At 35.9% G+C, this 16,678-nt stretch overlaps 1 protein-coding gene across 2 annotated transcripts in view; it reads left to right on the top strand.

Moving 5' to 3' along the window:
* Positions 1-16,678, top strand: part of PGM2L1 (phosphoglucomutase 2 like 1) — a 58,435-nt gene that overhangs the window by 19,509 nt on the left and 22,248 nt on the right. The window contains exons 1-5 of one of the 2 annotated variants that reach the window (XM_012456962.3): positions 4,953-5,047; positions 5,897-6,064; positions 8,597-8,703; positions 9,439-9,523; positions 11,829-11,912. In XM_012456962.3, coding sequence (XP_012312385.3) covers positions 5,942-6,064; positions 8,597-8,703; positions 9,439-9,523; positions 11,829-11,912 — 399 coding nt within the window. In that variant the 5' untranslated portion in view covers positions 4,953-5,047; positions 5,897-5,941. Of the gene's footprint in view, positions 1-4,952; positions 5,048-5,896; positions 6,065-8,596; positions 8,704-9,438; positions 9,524-11,828; positions 11,913-16,678 lie in introns of those variants that run through there. The other variant, XM_012456961.3, reaches the window with a different exon arrangement.

The following is a 16,678-nucleotide window of genomic DNA, read 5'->3' as shown; positions in this document are numbered from 1 at the left end:
TTTAGGGGTACTTAGTACTTCATTTCATGGATATGATTTTTGTATTCATGAAGCAATTATTCAAATCACATTTTTTATGATGAATATATTTTATATTCAAGTTTTGTATCTAAGCCAAATTAATTTCTGTTAATTTCTATCAATTTTTTAAAGATAGAGAAATTAAATCTAGAATTGCTCAAAAATCCTTTAAATGGGAAAGAATGATTAGTTTAGCATGAATATATTTTGGACTTAATCAGGAAACCTCTGACTTAGAAAACCTGTTCTGCTCCAAGACTCTAGACTTGGATCTTCAAATTGGCTTACCCTCAGAAGTAAATGTCAGCTGTGTTTACCTTTTAGATTTTCAGATTGCACTTTCCTATTTTAATTTCTGGTTAGAAATAAACTTTAAAATATGTTTGTCTTTCATTCAAGATGGGGGCAAAATAATAAATAAACAAAATAAAAATATTTTTCTCTGTAGTTATATAAAACTGGTGTTTATTATTTAGACACAAGTCTTTGTCGGTAACATTTTAAGATGTTATGTACAGTTTTGCAACTTTAGATTTATTTGAGTTATTAAAGAGTCAGTTTTGTATATTGGCTCCCCTTTAGCTGTATAACAATATTAGAATTTGGGATGATGATGATTATTATTTTTAGATGGAGTTTCACTCTTGTTGCATAGGCTGGGGTGCAAATTGCTACCTCCACCTCCCAGGTTCAAGAGATTCTCCTGATTCAACCTCCCAAGTAGCTGGGATTACAGGGGTGTGCCACCATGCCCAGCTAATTTTTTGTATTTTTAGTAGAGACAGGGTTTCACCATGTTGGCTAGGCTGATATCGAACTTCTGACCTCAGGTGATCCACCCGATTTGGCCTCCCAAAGTGCTGGGATTACAGGCATAAGCCACCACGCCCAGTCTGAATTTGGGATTTTTAATATATATTATGTTCTTTTAGATCTGTTCCAATATTCTAAACAATGCAATTCATGTTTTTGAGTGTATTTAAGCTGTTAGGTTTTGTACAAGAATACTAATAAAGTAGATTCAAATTGTGTTAAAATTATTAAAATAGTAGGTTTATAAACTAAGTAAAATAGTAGGTTTATAAGACAGGAAGAAAGATTTACAGGTTAACTTTAATATAGTTTGGCTGTTTTGTCCCCTGCAAATCTCATGTTGAAATGTGACCTCCAGTGTTGGAGGTGGGTTGGGTCATGGGGTTGATTCCCTCATGAATAGCTTGGTTCTCTGCTGGTGATAATAAGGAGTTGTCACTATATTAGTTCACGTGAGAGCTGGTTGTTGAAGAGGCTGGCAGCTCTCTTTCGTTTCTTCCCTTACCATGTGATAGGCTGGCTATCCTTCCCTTCTGCCATGACTAAAAGCTTCCTAGGCCTAACCAGAAGTGGAGCAGATGCTGGTGCTATGCTTGTACAGCCTGCAGAACCGTGAGCCAAATAAACCTCATTTCTTCATAAATTACCCAGCCTCAGGTATTCCTTTATACCAACGCAGACAAACTAACACACTTTTCATTGGCAAACTTGATTACTTTTTTTATACTCTTTTATGTACATTTATATTTATTATACATAAGTAATATTAAGAAGTCCCTAGTTATGAACAGAATAGGTTCAGAAAAGCTTGGGCATGTTCAAAATGGTCCTTCATAAGTTAATGTTAATACTTTCATTGGATAGCAGGCAGAGTTGATGTGAATTTTGGTCTGGCATGTAACCTTCTTCACATCTATGAAAGTTTGTAAGAAGTTATATTTTTTTTAAAGTGTTTTTTAAAAAATCAAGTCTTTCATGTTTTCTTTGAATTTGGGCCTTATGGATCTACAATATAGAAAAAAGAAAACTCCACAAGTATTATGTAAGAAGATAATTTCTTTTCTTCATTTCAGCCATGTAAAGTTGAAGCAATCCATAGGATTAGAGCCTAAAGGAAAATTTTTGGTATACAGGTAAAATTTGAAAATAATGCATGGCTTTTTTTCTATATTCTGTAGCTTACTGATTTCATACTAAACAATTAGCTTTATTACTGATGAAGTACAGAAAATGCTAGTAGTCACTAAAATCTTTTGGATTTTTCTACAGGATTACTTTTTTGGAGTACTAAAATTGTTAGGATTCTAAGATACGGTAGTTAAAAGCAAATTTATTTCAGATTGAATGCATTTACTTTCTAAATAATTAATTTTCATTTTATATAGTAGATCAGTGTATATATTTCTTTTTTCTTTTCTTTCTTTTTTTTTTTTTTTTTTTTGAGATGGAGTCTCGCTCTGTTGCCCAGGCTGGAGTGCAGTGGTGTGATCTCAGTTCACTACAACCTCCGCCTCCTGGGTTTAAGCCATTCTCCTGCCTCAGCCTCCTGAGTAGCTGGGACTGCAGGCACACACAACCATGCCTGACTAATTTTTGTATTTTTAGTAGAGACAAGGTTTCGCCATGTTGGCCAAACTAGTCTCAAGCTCCAGACCTCAGGTCATCTGCCTGCCTCGGCCTCCCAGAGTACTGGAATTACAGACGTGAGCCACCGCGCCCAGCCTCTTGTGAGTATTTCTCAAAAGCGGGTCAGTCAAATAGCTTTCCTACTGTCTTTGTTCTTTTTTTTTCCTGACTAGGCTTCTACCTCCAAGTAATCAATGAATTGTAAACAAGAGCACACATTTAGAAAGCAAACAATAATTTGCATTTTAGAGAACTCCAATATATGTTTTATAGATTCAGATCTTATCAGTAGCTTTCTGTGAGTGGGAAAAGGAGAGCATTTGTGAGGTAAAAAATTGTTCACACAGACACACAAGTAGTGGTTTTTCTCAGCCATCACGAATACTTAACTAGTTTTTACCATAAAAAAGTAATATATGGCCGGGCACGGTGGCTTACGCCTGTAATCCCACCACTTTGGGAGGCCGAGGCAGGTGGATTCCTTGAGCTCAGGAGTTCGTTCGTGACCAGCCTAGGCAAAACGGTGAAATCCCGTCTCTACTAAAATACAAAAAATTAGCCAGACATGGCAGTGTACACCTGTAGTCCCAGCTACTTGGGAGGCTGAGGCAGGAAAATCGCTTGAACCTGGGAGGCAGAGGTGGCAGTGAGCTGAGATCGTGTCACTGCATTCCAGCCTGAGCGACAGAGCGAGACTGCATCTCAAAAAAAATAATAATAATAATATATACGTAAAATATCCAAACAGTATCATGGCTGTCTAGTAAACATAAGTCATTTTTCTTCTTGAAACCCCATGTCTAATATCCCCTTCAGAGGTAATCACTATTTTTAATCTCTTATATTTGCATGGAATACTTATAGGTGATAAATATATGCATACCTCAAAAAATAATATGCATACCTCTTTGTATATAAATGAAAACACTGTGTATACTCTTCTGCTCTCCTTTTCATTTACTATACCTGAGTTCTACTTGGAAATTTCATTTAAAAATAATTGGTTTATAATTCTTTAGAATCTTCATATATTACAGTTTATTAAAAATCATAGTGATATAATGACTAGCAAAAAAAAAACAAATGTAATTTTATCTGAATGGAGAATATGTGATAATTATGTCTGCATAGATAGCTTTTTAGGCTATATTTTTAGAAGTTTATAACATCAACATCTAATTTAATGTCTCACTGTTAAATAGTGGAGAAATCTGAGTTTAAAGTAGATTTCAAATGCCCGTTGTTATAATTATTTAGCTCTTTTTGTCATACAAATGTATTTATCATGTCTAGTATGTCCTTATTCTTTATTCATTTTTATTTTTCTCTAACTTTCAAGCTTTTCAATAACCAGGAATTAGGTTAGTACTGGTTGTGAAGTCTGTAATTGGGAATGAAATTTTTAGGCCCTACTCTAGTAGCTGTGCAATTAAACATTAAAAAAGAAGTATACTTAGTAACCAATAGCATTTATGTCTGGTGGATCATTTATATGTGTGTGTGTGTGTACATGTGTGTATAAACACATATGCATATATATGTATATATATGTATATCCTGTAATAAAAAGGAATATCATTTTGCTTTGTAACTGGAGTTAAATTGTTATCAGAAGCATTATTAACACACCCAACACAATTATTTTGTTTGTTTATGGTGAGATGGTATAGGTTTTAGAGCCAGACCAGCCTGGGTTCCCATCCTATCTAAATTTCCAGTACCAGCTCAGTGATACTAGGCTTCCTCTCTAAATCTTCATTTCTTCATCTATACAATAGTAATATTAATAATAACACTACCCATACAATGCTGCAATGAATGTTCTTGTATGAATAAATGTTATTGTTCATGTGAAAGTACTGCTGTGGATAGAAATCTATGAGCCAAAGGCATGTGCAATTTAAAATTTGATACTTACTGTAAAACCACTGTAGAAAGACTATCCCAATTTACATTCCTACTAGCAGAGTATTACAGTACCATATACTCTCGACACGTGAAGAGTTAATTCAATTTTTGCCATTCTTATGCCCATCTTTAAATGTTAGCCCTCTTCAAGTCTCTTTGACCTCTCTGTAAAATCTAGTGGTGTCTTAGACATGATAGTACTCCAGATATTGTTATTCATATTTTTCTCTTAATAGCTATTCATATTTTTATGTAGGTTGCGTATTTGTTAGTGTATGCTGTTTATGAAACAGAAACTCCTTGAGTCAGGATTATATATCTATATGCTTTAACATCCATTAGTTTTAAGCAGATTAAAATTTCAGTTAATCTCATTCAGCTTCTCATTAGTTTGGCCATGTACTCTGGTTAATTTAATTTCTATTGTAACCAGAAAACCATTTTGTTTAAATTGTATATTAATATGTTTTTATGTCTTTCTAAGGACAAATATACTGTAATATTTAACACCTTTCATGTGCACTGGTTCATTACTCTGAATATTCATCATCATTGTGTAGATGTTGAAGAAGTAAACGGTATGGACTCAATTCATATTAATGTTGAAGAGAGAAGTTGTGTTTCATCTCCTTTTCTTAATATTTGACTTTTCCAAAAAGAAAATACTGGAAAATTCTATGTAAGTCTTACTGTTATTATAATTGCATTTTATTTGAAACTTGACACTCTTTTGTGAAGCACCATTTTCAGTGACAGGTATTCTTGAGATTTATGAAAATAAGTTAAAATACAAGATAATGAAATACAGAATCCCTAATATAGATGTTGGCATGCCCTGCCTCACAAACCATGCTTGGAATGAATTTTTGTTCTCATTCTTAATTAAGTTCACACTTAACACATAAAGTGTTTTTATGGTCAACTTGTGCCATAGATAAATTGAATAGTTTTCTGTGATTTTTAAGGAGTAGAAAGGAATATCTGTTGATTTTGAATTGCAGAGGTCTAGGTAGGTAACTGGTAGGCATGTTTTGATGGTATTTATCCAGTAGTGTCTCTATTTCTCTTAAAACTTAATGTATTAGCCATGCATGGTGGCACATGCCTGTAGTCCCAGCTACTCAAGAGGCTGAGGCTAGATCAGTTGAGCCTGGGAGTTTGAGGTTACAGCGAACTATGATTGAAACTTAACATCGACTCTAACTTAATTGATGTCATTTTTTACTAAGAGGTTTATTTGGATTCATAGCTCTTAAATTTATCAAATTTTTAAAAAGAATGTTCTCTAATATGCTATACAAATGCTATGAAATTTAGAGGTATGTAAATCACCCTCAACAGGCCCTTTCTCCTTTGGGGACTCAGTGAATGGCAGGTATTATTTTATTATACATACAAAGAAGTAGCACTGTGGAATTTCTACTGAATGTTGAACCTTGTGATATGTGCATATTGGTTCCTCAGAAGAGCTTCATATTAGGACTCTGCTTGTGATCCTGGTTAAGTTTTAATACTTATTTTTTTATAGAATCCCAAAACAAAAGAGCAGATTGAAAACCTGTTACGGAATGGGATGAACAAGGAGCTGCGAGATCGTCTTTGTTGCCGAATGACTTTTGGGACTGCAGGACTTCGCTCTGCCATGGGGGCAGGGTTTTGCTATATTAATGACCTTACAGTAATACAGTCAACACAGGTAAGTATTATAAAGTATTAAGAGTGTATTTCTAGCTGGGCATGGTGGCTCATGCCTGTAATCCCAGCACTTTGGGAGGCCAAGGCAGGCGGATCATGAGATCAAGAGATCGAGACCATCCTGGCCAACATGGTGAAACCCTGTCTCTACTAAAAATACAAAAATTAGCTGGGCATGGTGGCGCATGCCTGTAGTCCCAGCTACTTGGGAGGCTGAGGCAGGAGAATCTCTTGAACTCAGGAGGCGGAGGTTGCAATGAGCCAAGATCATGCCACTGCACTCCAGCCTGGTGACAGAGCAAGACTCTGTCTCAAAAAGAAAAAAATAAGAGTGTACTTTTTCTCAGTCTGGTTTTTTTGTTTGTTTGTTTTGCTTTATAAATTAGGTAATGCCTTTCTAAACACACACACACAAAGCTTTATTTCCTAGAAGTTACTCTTATGTAAGTAAAAACTGTAGACTCAATTCTGATCTTTAGTCTTGCTCAAGATTTTAGAAGTCATTTATGTATCTTCACGTCACTGACTGACTTCCTCATTAAGAGTTATTTTGGTTACCATTGTTAACTTCTTGACAATGTTACTTTGCATTTGAAAACAAGAAATGTATACTGGCATATCCAGTGAATATAAAGAAACAAACCTAGATAGAAGAAAATAATTACTCATTTTGGTATATGGCCATTCATAAAGGTTAACCAGAGTATTTGGAAAATTTAGTTGAAAATATTCTTGTTTATTATTTTCTATATCCATATGAGAGTTAACTGTGTAATATGATACAATTCATTTTATTTCTCTCCATAGTTATGCCACTTACTCTAGAAACAAATTGCTTGTCTTTGCAGTGAATCATCCTGTTTCAAATAACTACACTTTTGAGGCCAATAATGTATTTAGCATATACTAAAAATAGTTCTGGGCTAGAGAATTGTTCAGTAGACATAATTCTAATTGATACTCCCACGTAGTAAATCATCTTTAGCCTTATTCTGAGAGAATCCTCTAAAGCCAAGGGCTAATGCAAGGGTGAGAGAGAAGGAATGACGGGATGGCTGGATAGGTAGGATACCTGCCACCTTCCTTACCCGCCCCGCCCCCATTCCTCAACCAGAGATGCTTTAGTTCATTCTTTTCTTATACATTTAGTCTCTTCATATGCTTTCATTCAAAGTGAAGATTTCTTGATTTTAGAAAGAGAAGTGGGGGAGGTGTTTGAAAATCAATCTCTACAGAAGTACAAGTTTTTACTAGATTTGGGATTCCTTTGTGTGAAGTGGAAAAGCCACATGGAATCTGATTCTTAAGCACTAGCCCTTTTCAGACTTCATAGTGCAAAAGTAATTGCGGTTTTGGCCTTTTTTTTTTTTTTTTTTTAAATGGTAAAAACTACAATTACTTTTCCACCAACCAATATATATAGGGAAATAAGATGGATTCTGATAGCAGAGAATAATATGAGGGTCTGTGAGGTTTTAGGATAGTATCATTAGAAATAAGTTGTTGAATCTAGTTGATATGCTAAGCATGCACGCACTCATAGCTTACAGATTGGGAAAATTAATTGTACTTGAGAGACTCAGGCACCAGAAGTCACTGGGACTTTGTCTGGTGCTACCACATACTTATTTAGCAGTGTCTGCATATAATAGGTCTTCAGTAAGTTAGTATAACTTAGTTTTAGTTGAATGAATGGCCTTAGGCAAGACATTACATGGAGCTTTAATCTTAGAGTCTCTTCTTTTTGAAAGAGATACTGAAAGAGACCAAATTAGAAATGATGTCTGCATTTCTTTCTTTTCAGGGTTGTTATGATTAAATGTCCCATCTTTTTGTGGAACTAATTTTAAAGGAATGTAATAATATAAAATGTTAAAAAATATTATTTTTAGATATTAAAGTATTAAAATTAGCAAATCATTCATAAGATAGTTAAATGGTTTTAGTTTGTCATTGTGATGTTTTCAATATGAAATACTTCATTTTTTTGTCATCCATGACTGCAAATTTTCCTAGTCTATAATATTTTTTTCTGTGAGATTTTAAAACCAAAGAATTACAGATGGGATCAACCATCATAAGAAATGTTCTAGTGAAGAACTGTGTTGCTGATTAAAAATGTTTGCATCATAAATAGGTCAAATCTTTTGGTTAACTTCAATCATATGATTTAGTAAGAACTTAAGACAAAATTCTGTTCTCTAGAGCCTTGAGACAAGAAACAGTTTATGTTGGCTCTTCTAATCATTTTTTTTTTTAGCTTATTGATGATTATGTTTCTTCTGTTTTTCCTAATGTTTTACTTATTGTATTGGATTTAGTGGTTACTAAATCTGTATTTCCATGATATTAAATGTGTCTGAAAATCCAGGAAATGTTGTATTGCTCCCACACTGGTAAACATGGGCATAAAGGTAGAAGCTACTTCCCTAGGAGCCAATACACTATACACCAAACATAAAAATAAGAGATTCTGAGTCATATGAAATGCAAGCATCCATTAGGACTAATCTTTTGTGTTTATTTGCTTCAGGGGATGTACAAATACCTTGAAAGATGTTTCTCAGACTTCAAGCAGAGAGGCTTTGTGGTTGGGTATGACACTCGGGGTCAAGTAACTAGCAGCTGCAGCAGTCAGAGGTACAAAGTTAATTGTTTCAAAGATTAAGTTGAAATAGAATAAAACATATTTTAAAAAATTTTTTGTCCAACAGTAGGATTTCTGAAACAATAGACTGTCAGATAGACATGTGATCCCATGCTCAGTTACAGCTGAAATAGAAGAAAAGTGTTTCGAAGAAAAGTGTTTCAAAGAAAAGCTTTAGATTTTACAGAAAGGAGTAAAAATTTAAAATATTTAGAGTTCATATTTAGAATGACATCCTAGATTATAACTTTAATATTTTGGCAAATGCACTGGGTAGGCGAATAATGTAGCTTATATTCTCTCATTATATGCCTATTTGATTAGTTTTATGGTATTTTCATAAATAGATAATCATGATGTAGTGATATCTTTCTTCAGGGAGTAATAATGCATACTGGGCTTATCAAAGTCTCTTATTTCACTTTTTCCATTCTTTTTGCCTTTTGCAGATTTTATTTCTTAGTAAAAGAGCCATCAAAAGATGAATGAGGGAAAAAGAGGAAACTGAAATATCAGTTATGTTAATTTTTAAACTCTCTTTAAAAAAAATCTTATTTATTTAAAATTTTCCAATTAGGGCATGAAGTTTAAATAATCAGTGATTATAAGATAGGATATATTAGGCTACTCTTTATTCAGACTAATTATAATATGAAACATTTATGTGGAAGGTTGGTTTTTAAAAAGCATGGTAGGTGAAGGACTAAATGAAATATCTCTTTTTTTAGGCTTGCTAAACTCACTGCTGCAGTCTTGCTGGCCAAAGATGTTCCTGTGTACCTTTTTTCAAGATATGTTCCTACACCTTTTGTAGTAAGTGTGTTGTGTTAGTGATCATACAGCTTGCTGCTCTTGAAAGATTTCTTAAATCAACTAGGATTCAAATCTTTTTCATGCTTGTAGTTCTGTATTGAGTGATACGAGGGACCAATGGAAGGAAAACAAATTTTGCTTTGAGTTTATTTTCATTCAACAAACATTTGTTAAACTTAGCTAAGAACTTGATCTATAAAAGTTAACAAGTCTACTAGTGGAATATTTTAATACTCTTCTTTCAGAAATTAATTCATTGGGCAGACAAAAATGATGAAGGATAGATTCGAACACATTGTCAACAGGCTTGATCTGGGTGTGCGTGTGTGTGTATATGTGTAAAAATGCTCTTTTGCGTGACAATAGGATTTACATTATAAACAGAATCAGAGTCTCAGTAAATGCCTAAGAACTGCTTATCAAACCATATACCTGGACCCCAATGCAATGAAATCAGAAATAAAAAGCCCATAAATCCTCCCATGTTTGATATATAAAAAACACATTCATAAACTATTTGTGGATTAAGGAAGATAACATAATGCAGATTAGAAATTACAGGCAGTCCTTGCTTTGCACAGTAGTGTGGGGCTATAAAGACAGCTGTACAAGCCAAAACCATGCCAAGGAATCTTAATCATCAATGAGAAAAATCATCACTGTTTCATGACCTTTAACATTTTTTTACCAAAACATTAAAAACATTCTTGCTCTTGGTTAAAAGTGTATAGGGAAAAGAAAAAAAATGGTAAAACTAATGTTTACTTAGTACCTTTTAATTTAAAACATTAAGAAACATTGATAACTAAAGTGCTTTGGTTCTTCATAAAAAGAACTTATCAGGAGGCTGGGAGCAACAGCTCAGGCCTATAATACCAGCATTTTGGGAGGCCGAGGCAGACAGATCGCCTGAGGTCAGGAGTTCTAGACCAGGCTATTTAACACAGCGAAACCCTATCTCTACTAAAAAATACAAAAATTAGCCAGGCATGATGGTACACATCTGTAATCCCGGCTACTCAGGAGGCCAAGGCACGAGAATTGCTTCAACCTGAGAGGCAGAGGTTGCAGTGAGCCAAGATCATGCCGCTGCACTTCAGCCTGGGCGACAGAGCAAGACTCCGTCTCAAATGAATAAATAAATAAAACTTATAAAGAGATAAACAAAGCCTGCTTCTTATAATTATAATTTATTTATATCACAAGCAAGCTTCTTTTCTGTGCCTTGGCAAATTGTTAATACACCTTTCTGAGTATGGATTCATTTCCAGCATCTTAACCTTTGTTAATTTCAATGTCATGAAATATCTCTGGGAGTTCCTTTAATGTGAAGGTTTTTTTTTTGTTGGTGTCACTTCCTCCAGGACATCTTCATCCTTCTCATCACAATCCCGTTCCTCATTTAATCCATGTGTCCACCTTCACTACACTCCCCCAGTAGCATGTCTAAAGTCTCTTGAATGGCAGCAGTGTCAGCATTCCCACTTATTTTTTCTATAACTCCATTTATGTTCAATTCAAATTTTTCTCTATTATTACCAATTTTTGCTTCTTTGCTGCACTTTCACCTTTGTTGGCCAGTTCCCACTTTCCATTATCCATTTTTGTAAACTGTCATGTGGGTTTATTACTGGGAGAAAAGGAGGCAATAGAGCCACATGTTTTGCAGTTTGTGTGAGCGCTAAATAACAGATGCTCAGTGACCGATCACTGACACACTTTTAAAGAGTGACATGATTGATCACTTATCATGATGTGACTCAGTTATCAATATAGGGATGTGTGGACTGAAGAGCTAGAAGCTAAGTGTATACTTGATGCAGATATGGTTAACATTACCATGGTAACTGAAATTTCAACGTGTTGTTCAGAGGCTGGTGCTATTTAACAAAAACATAGTATCAGTAATTCATGTGTAGGAACTGTGCAAAGCAAGGACTAACTGTAAGTATTTAAAACTGTGCAAAAATGAAAACAATACATAGCAAAAATTATGGGATATAACTAAAGCCCTCCTGAGAAGGAAATGTATAGCCTTAATTAATATATAAGGAAAAAAGATTTTAAAATAATGAGTTGACTTTCACTTAATATGTTTGTGTTAAAACAGAAGGAATTCAAAAAAGAAAAGGAAGGAAATATTGTAATAAAGGTATGAGGAAAAATCAAGTGAAAAGAAAAGAGGATATAAACAAAAGCAATATTAGAGTATAATGCTTTTCTTGTTATTTAATCAGTTATTCTGATGTCAAATGTGTAAATAGCTAGGAAGCAAAAAGTAATTATGTTGTCATTAATTTTTCAGCCATATGCAGTTCAGAGGCTCAAAGCAGTTGCAGGTGTGATGATTACTGCTTCTCACAACCGCAAGGAAGACAATGGATACAAGGTAAACCTTGGACTCCTGACCTTTGCTTATCTTATAGTTCATCTTTTTTATTCAAATAATATGTGCTGAGTATGTTTTCTATACTGGAAAGCAAAGGTAGACATTGGGAACAGAAAATTAAAAACACTGAGGCTGGTCCTCAAAGAATGTGTATCTCTAATAGCATTTATTATTTCTCAATGTGTATAATTACAAAAATCTCTTCTTTAGTTCTTTTATTTCTAATTGTCCTTGATTTCTCTATCCCTTCCTAAATCCATACTTTACCATTTCATAAGGTCACATTGTAGCGAGAACTTGACAAATGAATGGGAGTTTTCAACAACAGAGCCAGAGGAATGGTACTTTGTCCATGCACTCCTCTCCCTCTGACTTTCTGCTGGAGCTCCCTGTCGGCCATCAGATTCCACTTGATATATCAGCATATGTGGCAGAAAGCAGAGTTGAGAAGGGTGAAAAGTGGCCCTGGAGGGGAAATAGGAGAATGCAGCACAGTACTGAACCACCTTTTGGGGCTTCTGGGTGGGTGATGAGTCTGCGTTCTTGTATTTGTCTTTCTTCTTGTGTTGAAGGACTCCAGACATACCAAGCTCTGTTTTACTGGCAGAAATTAACATTTCAATCTTCTGGTCATACCATTGCTCCCTTCTGTTCTCCAGCTCCTCCAATATAGCAAGCCCTTTCCCATCTTTGAGCCATTATAATTGTTTTGTCTTCTGCTTGGATTGCTCTTCCCCAGATCTTTCCAACTTGCTTCTTTTCTTTTTTAAAGATGGAGGCTCACTCTTTTGCTGAGGCTGGGGTACAGTGGCACTATCTTGGCTGACCATAACCTCCACCTTCTGGTTTCAAGCGATTCTCCTGCCTCAGCCTCCCGAGTAGCTGGGATTACAGGCGCCTGCCACCATGTCTGGCTAATTTTTGTATTTTTAATAGAGACGGGGTTTCACCATGCTGGCCAGGCTGGTCTCAAACTCCTGACCTTGTGATCCTCCTGCCTCGGCCTCCCAAAGTACTGGGATTACAGGTGTGAGCCACCTTTGGGTTCCTACTCAGATAGTGCTTCCTTGAAGGACCTTCCCTGGCTACCTTATATAAAGTGGCTTCCATTAGTGACTCTTTCTTATCGTCTTATTTCCTTCTCAGAACTTTTATCACTGATTCTTCCTTTTTCTTTCTTTCTTTCTTTTTTTTTTTTTTGAGAGATGGGGTCTCACTCTGTTGCCCAGGCTGGAGTACAGTGATGTGATCACTGTAGCTACAAACTCCTGAACTCAAGGTATTCTCCAGCCTCAGCCTCTCGAGTAGCTGGGGCTATAAGCTGTACCACTTGCCTACTTTTTTCCTTTTTTCTTTTGGTAGAGACAGGGTCTTACTGTGTCCCCACACTGGTCTCAAACTCATGCCTCAAGCAATCCTCCCACCTCAGCCTCCTAAAGTTCTGGGTCTGGTTTCCTTTCTTCTCTCTTTCTTTCTTTTTTATTTTTTTAATTGAGACAAGGTCTTGCTCTGTCACCAAGTCTGGAGTACAGTGGCACAATCATAGCTAATTGCAGCCTCAACCTTCCAGGATCAAGCAATCCTCCTGCTTCAGCCTTCCAACCACAGGCATGAGCCACCATACCCAGCTAATTTTTTTATTTTTAGTAGAGACAGTGTCTGGTTTTGTTGCTCAGGCTGTGGGTCTAGTTTCTTTATAATGAATAATCTTATTTGTTTGACCCTCCTCATCCTCTAAATATAAGTTTCTGGGTAGAGAACATATTTACTGTTGAACATATTTGGCACATAGTGGTCCCTCAATGATTTTTTTTTCCTTAATAAATAAGCACAAGGTTAAAAAGTTAAATAGTAAAAAGTTATCTGTCCCATCTCTGTCCCCTAGTACCTTTTCTCAGAAGCAAATACTGTTTCCAATTTTCATTTCCTTTCAGGGATAGTCCACACATATATAAACATATATGTGTTTGTCACTTCCCCATCTTTTTCCCCATAAATGGTAGGGTACTATATAATAGTGTTCTGTACTTATTTATCTGTTGCTTATTTCACACAGCAATATGTCTTACAAACCATCTTTCTCTTTCTCCCTTCCTCTCTTCTCATTCTATGTGTATTTATGTATATATGTATATACTTGTAGATATATACACACAGAGATGTACATACACATGTATATACAGTCAGTATGTACAGTTTAACCTTGTGCTTGTATGTTAAGAAAAAAGATGTGTGTGTGTGTATTTGTGTACACACAAAAAATGTGTGTACACAAATACACACACTTTTCTTCTTAATATACAAGCACAAGGTTAAACTGTACATATTGTGTATCACTATGAAAAGGATAACTGGAGTTTGAGAGATAGCAAAGTTGAGGGTTATAGTTCCGTTAATGCCAGGATATAAATTAGACTTTTGAGTGGTTACTTCCCTGAGGATTGTGTTGGAAAAGCAGATGTAGATTTTTTAATGGCTTGCTGGTGTACGAAGTGTTGTCTTCTGGAACTTTAGGCTGCGGAGTGGAGGATTTATGACTTTTTTTAGGAGGTGTTTAAGGCTTTAGCCGAGTGTGATGAATTTATAAGTTAAATCCCACCATCTTAACTGCCTTTAGGGTAGACAGAATAACTGAAAATGGTTCTTCCCAGGATGGGCCTAGAGAGGGAGAGTTTGAGGGGAGAGAATTAACAGGCACCAAGTCTCCAGGGCAGGACAGAAATACTGAGAAGGCCATGCCAGTGTTCAGGAGAAGATTAACTTTTTGAACCTTTATGGTTAGCTTTACCTGGGGCTTTGTGAGGGTGATGGCTGTGCTGGCACTTGCTTTAGGCCCCCTTAGTTCTGCCATTGTGTTGTTTGGTTAGGTATCTTAGGCCCTGGGAACTTTTGTCCCCTGGGACAGTGTGCTTTTCAGTGATTCCCTTGGCACAGTAGGCATGGACAAGATGGTGGTCCATTCCTTTGGGGACAATTTTTTATACAATGTCCCTTTAGACTGCACTGGTAACAAGCTTTTCTTTAAGACTTCTGGCCAATGAAAGGAGTTCCTTAGAACTTCCACTGGAGTGATTGACTTTTTGATTCTTCCTGCACCCTCGAAAATTAAAACAAACTGTTAAATCTCTCGGATGGAGAGAGATGGGAAGAGGGCATGGTGTTGGGAAGTTCTTGCCCTTAAAATTATGCTCCCTTGTAAACTCGAAAAAAGAACACATTCCTTCAGTATGAATATATATCTGCATGAATATATATCTGCTTTATTCATAAAATTAATTTCATCTTTATCTTTTTTAATGTGACTACTAGAAAATGTGAAATTTTATATGTGGCTTGCATTTGTGGCATACCTATTTCTTTTGGGCACTGCTGAGCTATAGGATAGATTTTTAGAGGTGAAACTTTTGGGTTCTTTTGTTTTTGTTTTTTGAAATGAAGCCTTGCTCTGTCACCCAAGCTGGAGTGCAGTGGCACAATCTTGGCTCACTGCAACCTTCACCTCCCAGGTTCAAGCGATTCTCCTGCCTCAGCCTCCTTCTGGGTAGCTGGGAATACAGGCGTGTGCCACCACATCTGGCTAATCTTTGTATTTTTAGTAGAGACAGGTTTTGCCATGTTGGCCAGGCTGGTCTTGAACCCCTGACCTCAAGTGATCCACCTGCCTCAGCCTCCCAGAATGCTGGGATTACAGGTGTGAGCCACTGCACCTGGCCTAGAGATGAAACTTTTGGATCAAAGGGAATATGCAAATAAAGTTTGACATTCCCTATTCAAGGTGGTTGTACCATTTGATACCCTCACCAACAATATATGAGGGCCTTTATCCTATATCCTCCATTATTGTATTATCAAAGCTTTTAATCTTTGCCAATGAGATGAGTGGAAATGTTATTTTTAATCTATACCTGTCTTATGAGTGAGGTTGAGCATCTTTTCATGTATTTATAAGATTATTTGTGTTTCCCTTTCTGAAGAGTCTGTTAAAGGATTTTTTTTTAACAAACTTTATCTTGTAGAGCTGTTTTAGATTCACAGCAAAACTGAGCAGAGGGTATTGAGATTTTCCATATTCCCACCTGTCCCCACATATGCATTAACAACATCCCCCACCAGAGTGGTACATTTGATGAGCCTACATTGACTTCTCATTATCACCCAAAGCCCATAGTTTATATTAGAGTTCATTCTTTGCACATTCTTTGGGTTTTGGCAAATGAACAATGACACGTATCCACCATTAGAGTATCATACAGAGTATTTTCGCTGCCTCCAGAATTCTCTGTGTTCTGCCTGTTCATGCGTTCCTCCTCTTTAACCCCTGGCAAATACTTATCTTTTTACTGTCTGCATAGTTTTGCCTTTTCCAGACTGTCATGTTGTTGGAATATACAATATATCGCCTTTTTAGATTGGCTTCTTTTACTTAGTAATTTCCTCCATGTCTTTTCATGGCTGGATAGCTCTTTTTTTTTTTTTTTTAGCACAAAGAAGAATATTCCATTGTCTGAATATACCACAGTTTATTTCTCCATTCACCTACTGAAGAACATAATAGATTCTTCTAAATTTTGACAATTATGAATAAAGCTGCTATAAATATTTGTGTGCACATTTTGTAAGATGTAAGTCTTCATTTCTTTGTATAAATACCGAAGAGTATGAGTGCTGAGTCATGGCAAGAGTGTTTAGTTTTGTAAGAAACTGCCAAACTGTCTCCAAAGCAGCTATACCATTTTAAATCTCCACCAGCAATGAATGAGAGCTCC

Source organism: Aotus nancymaae, unplaced genomic scaffold, assembly GCF_030222135.1.
Source record: "Aotus nancymaae isolate 86718 unplaced genomic scaffold, 86718_ANA_hifiasm-v0.15.2.pri h1tg000059l, whole genome shotgun sequence".
Lineage (NCBI taxonomy): Eukaryota > Metazoa > Chordata > Mammalia > Primates > Aotidae > Aotus > Aotus nancymaae.
This window is presented reverse-complemented; position numbering and strand designations above follow the sequence as displayed.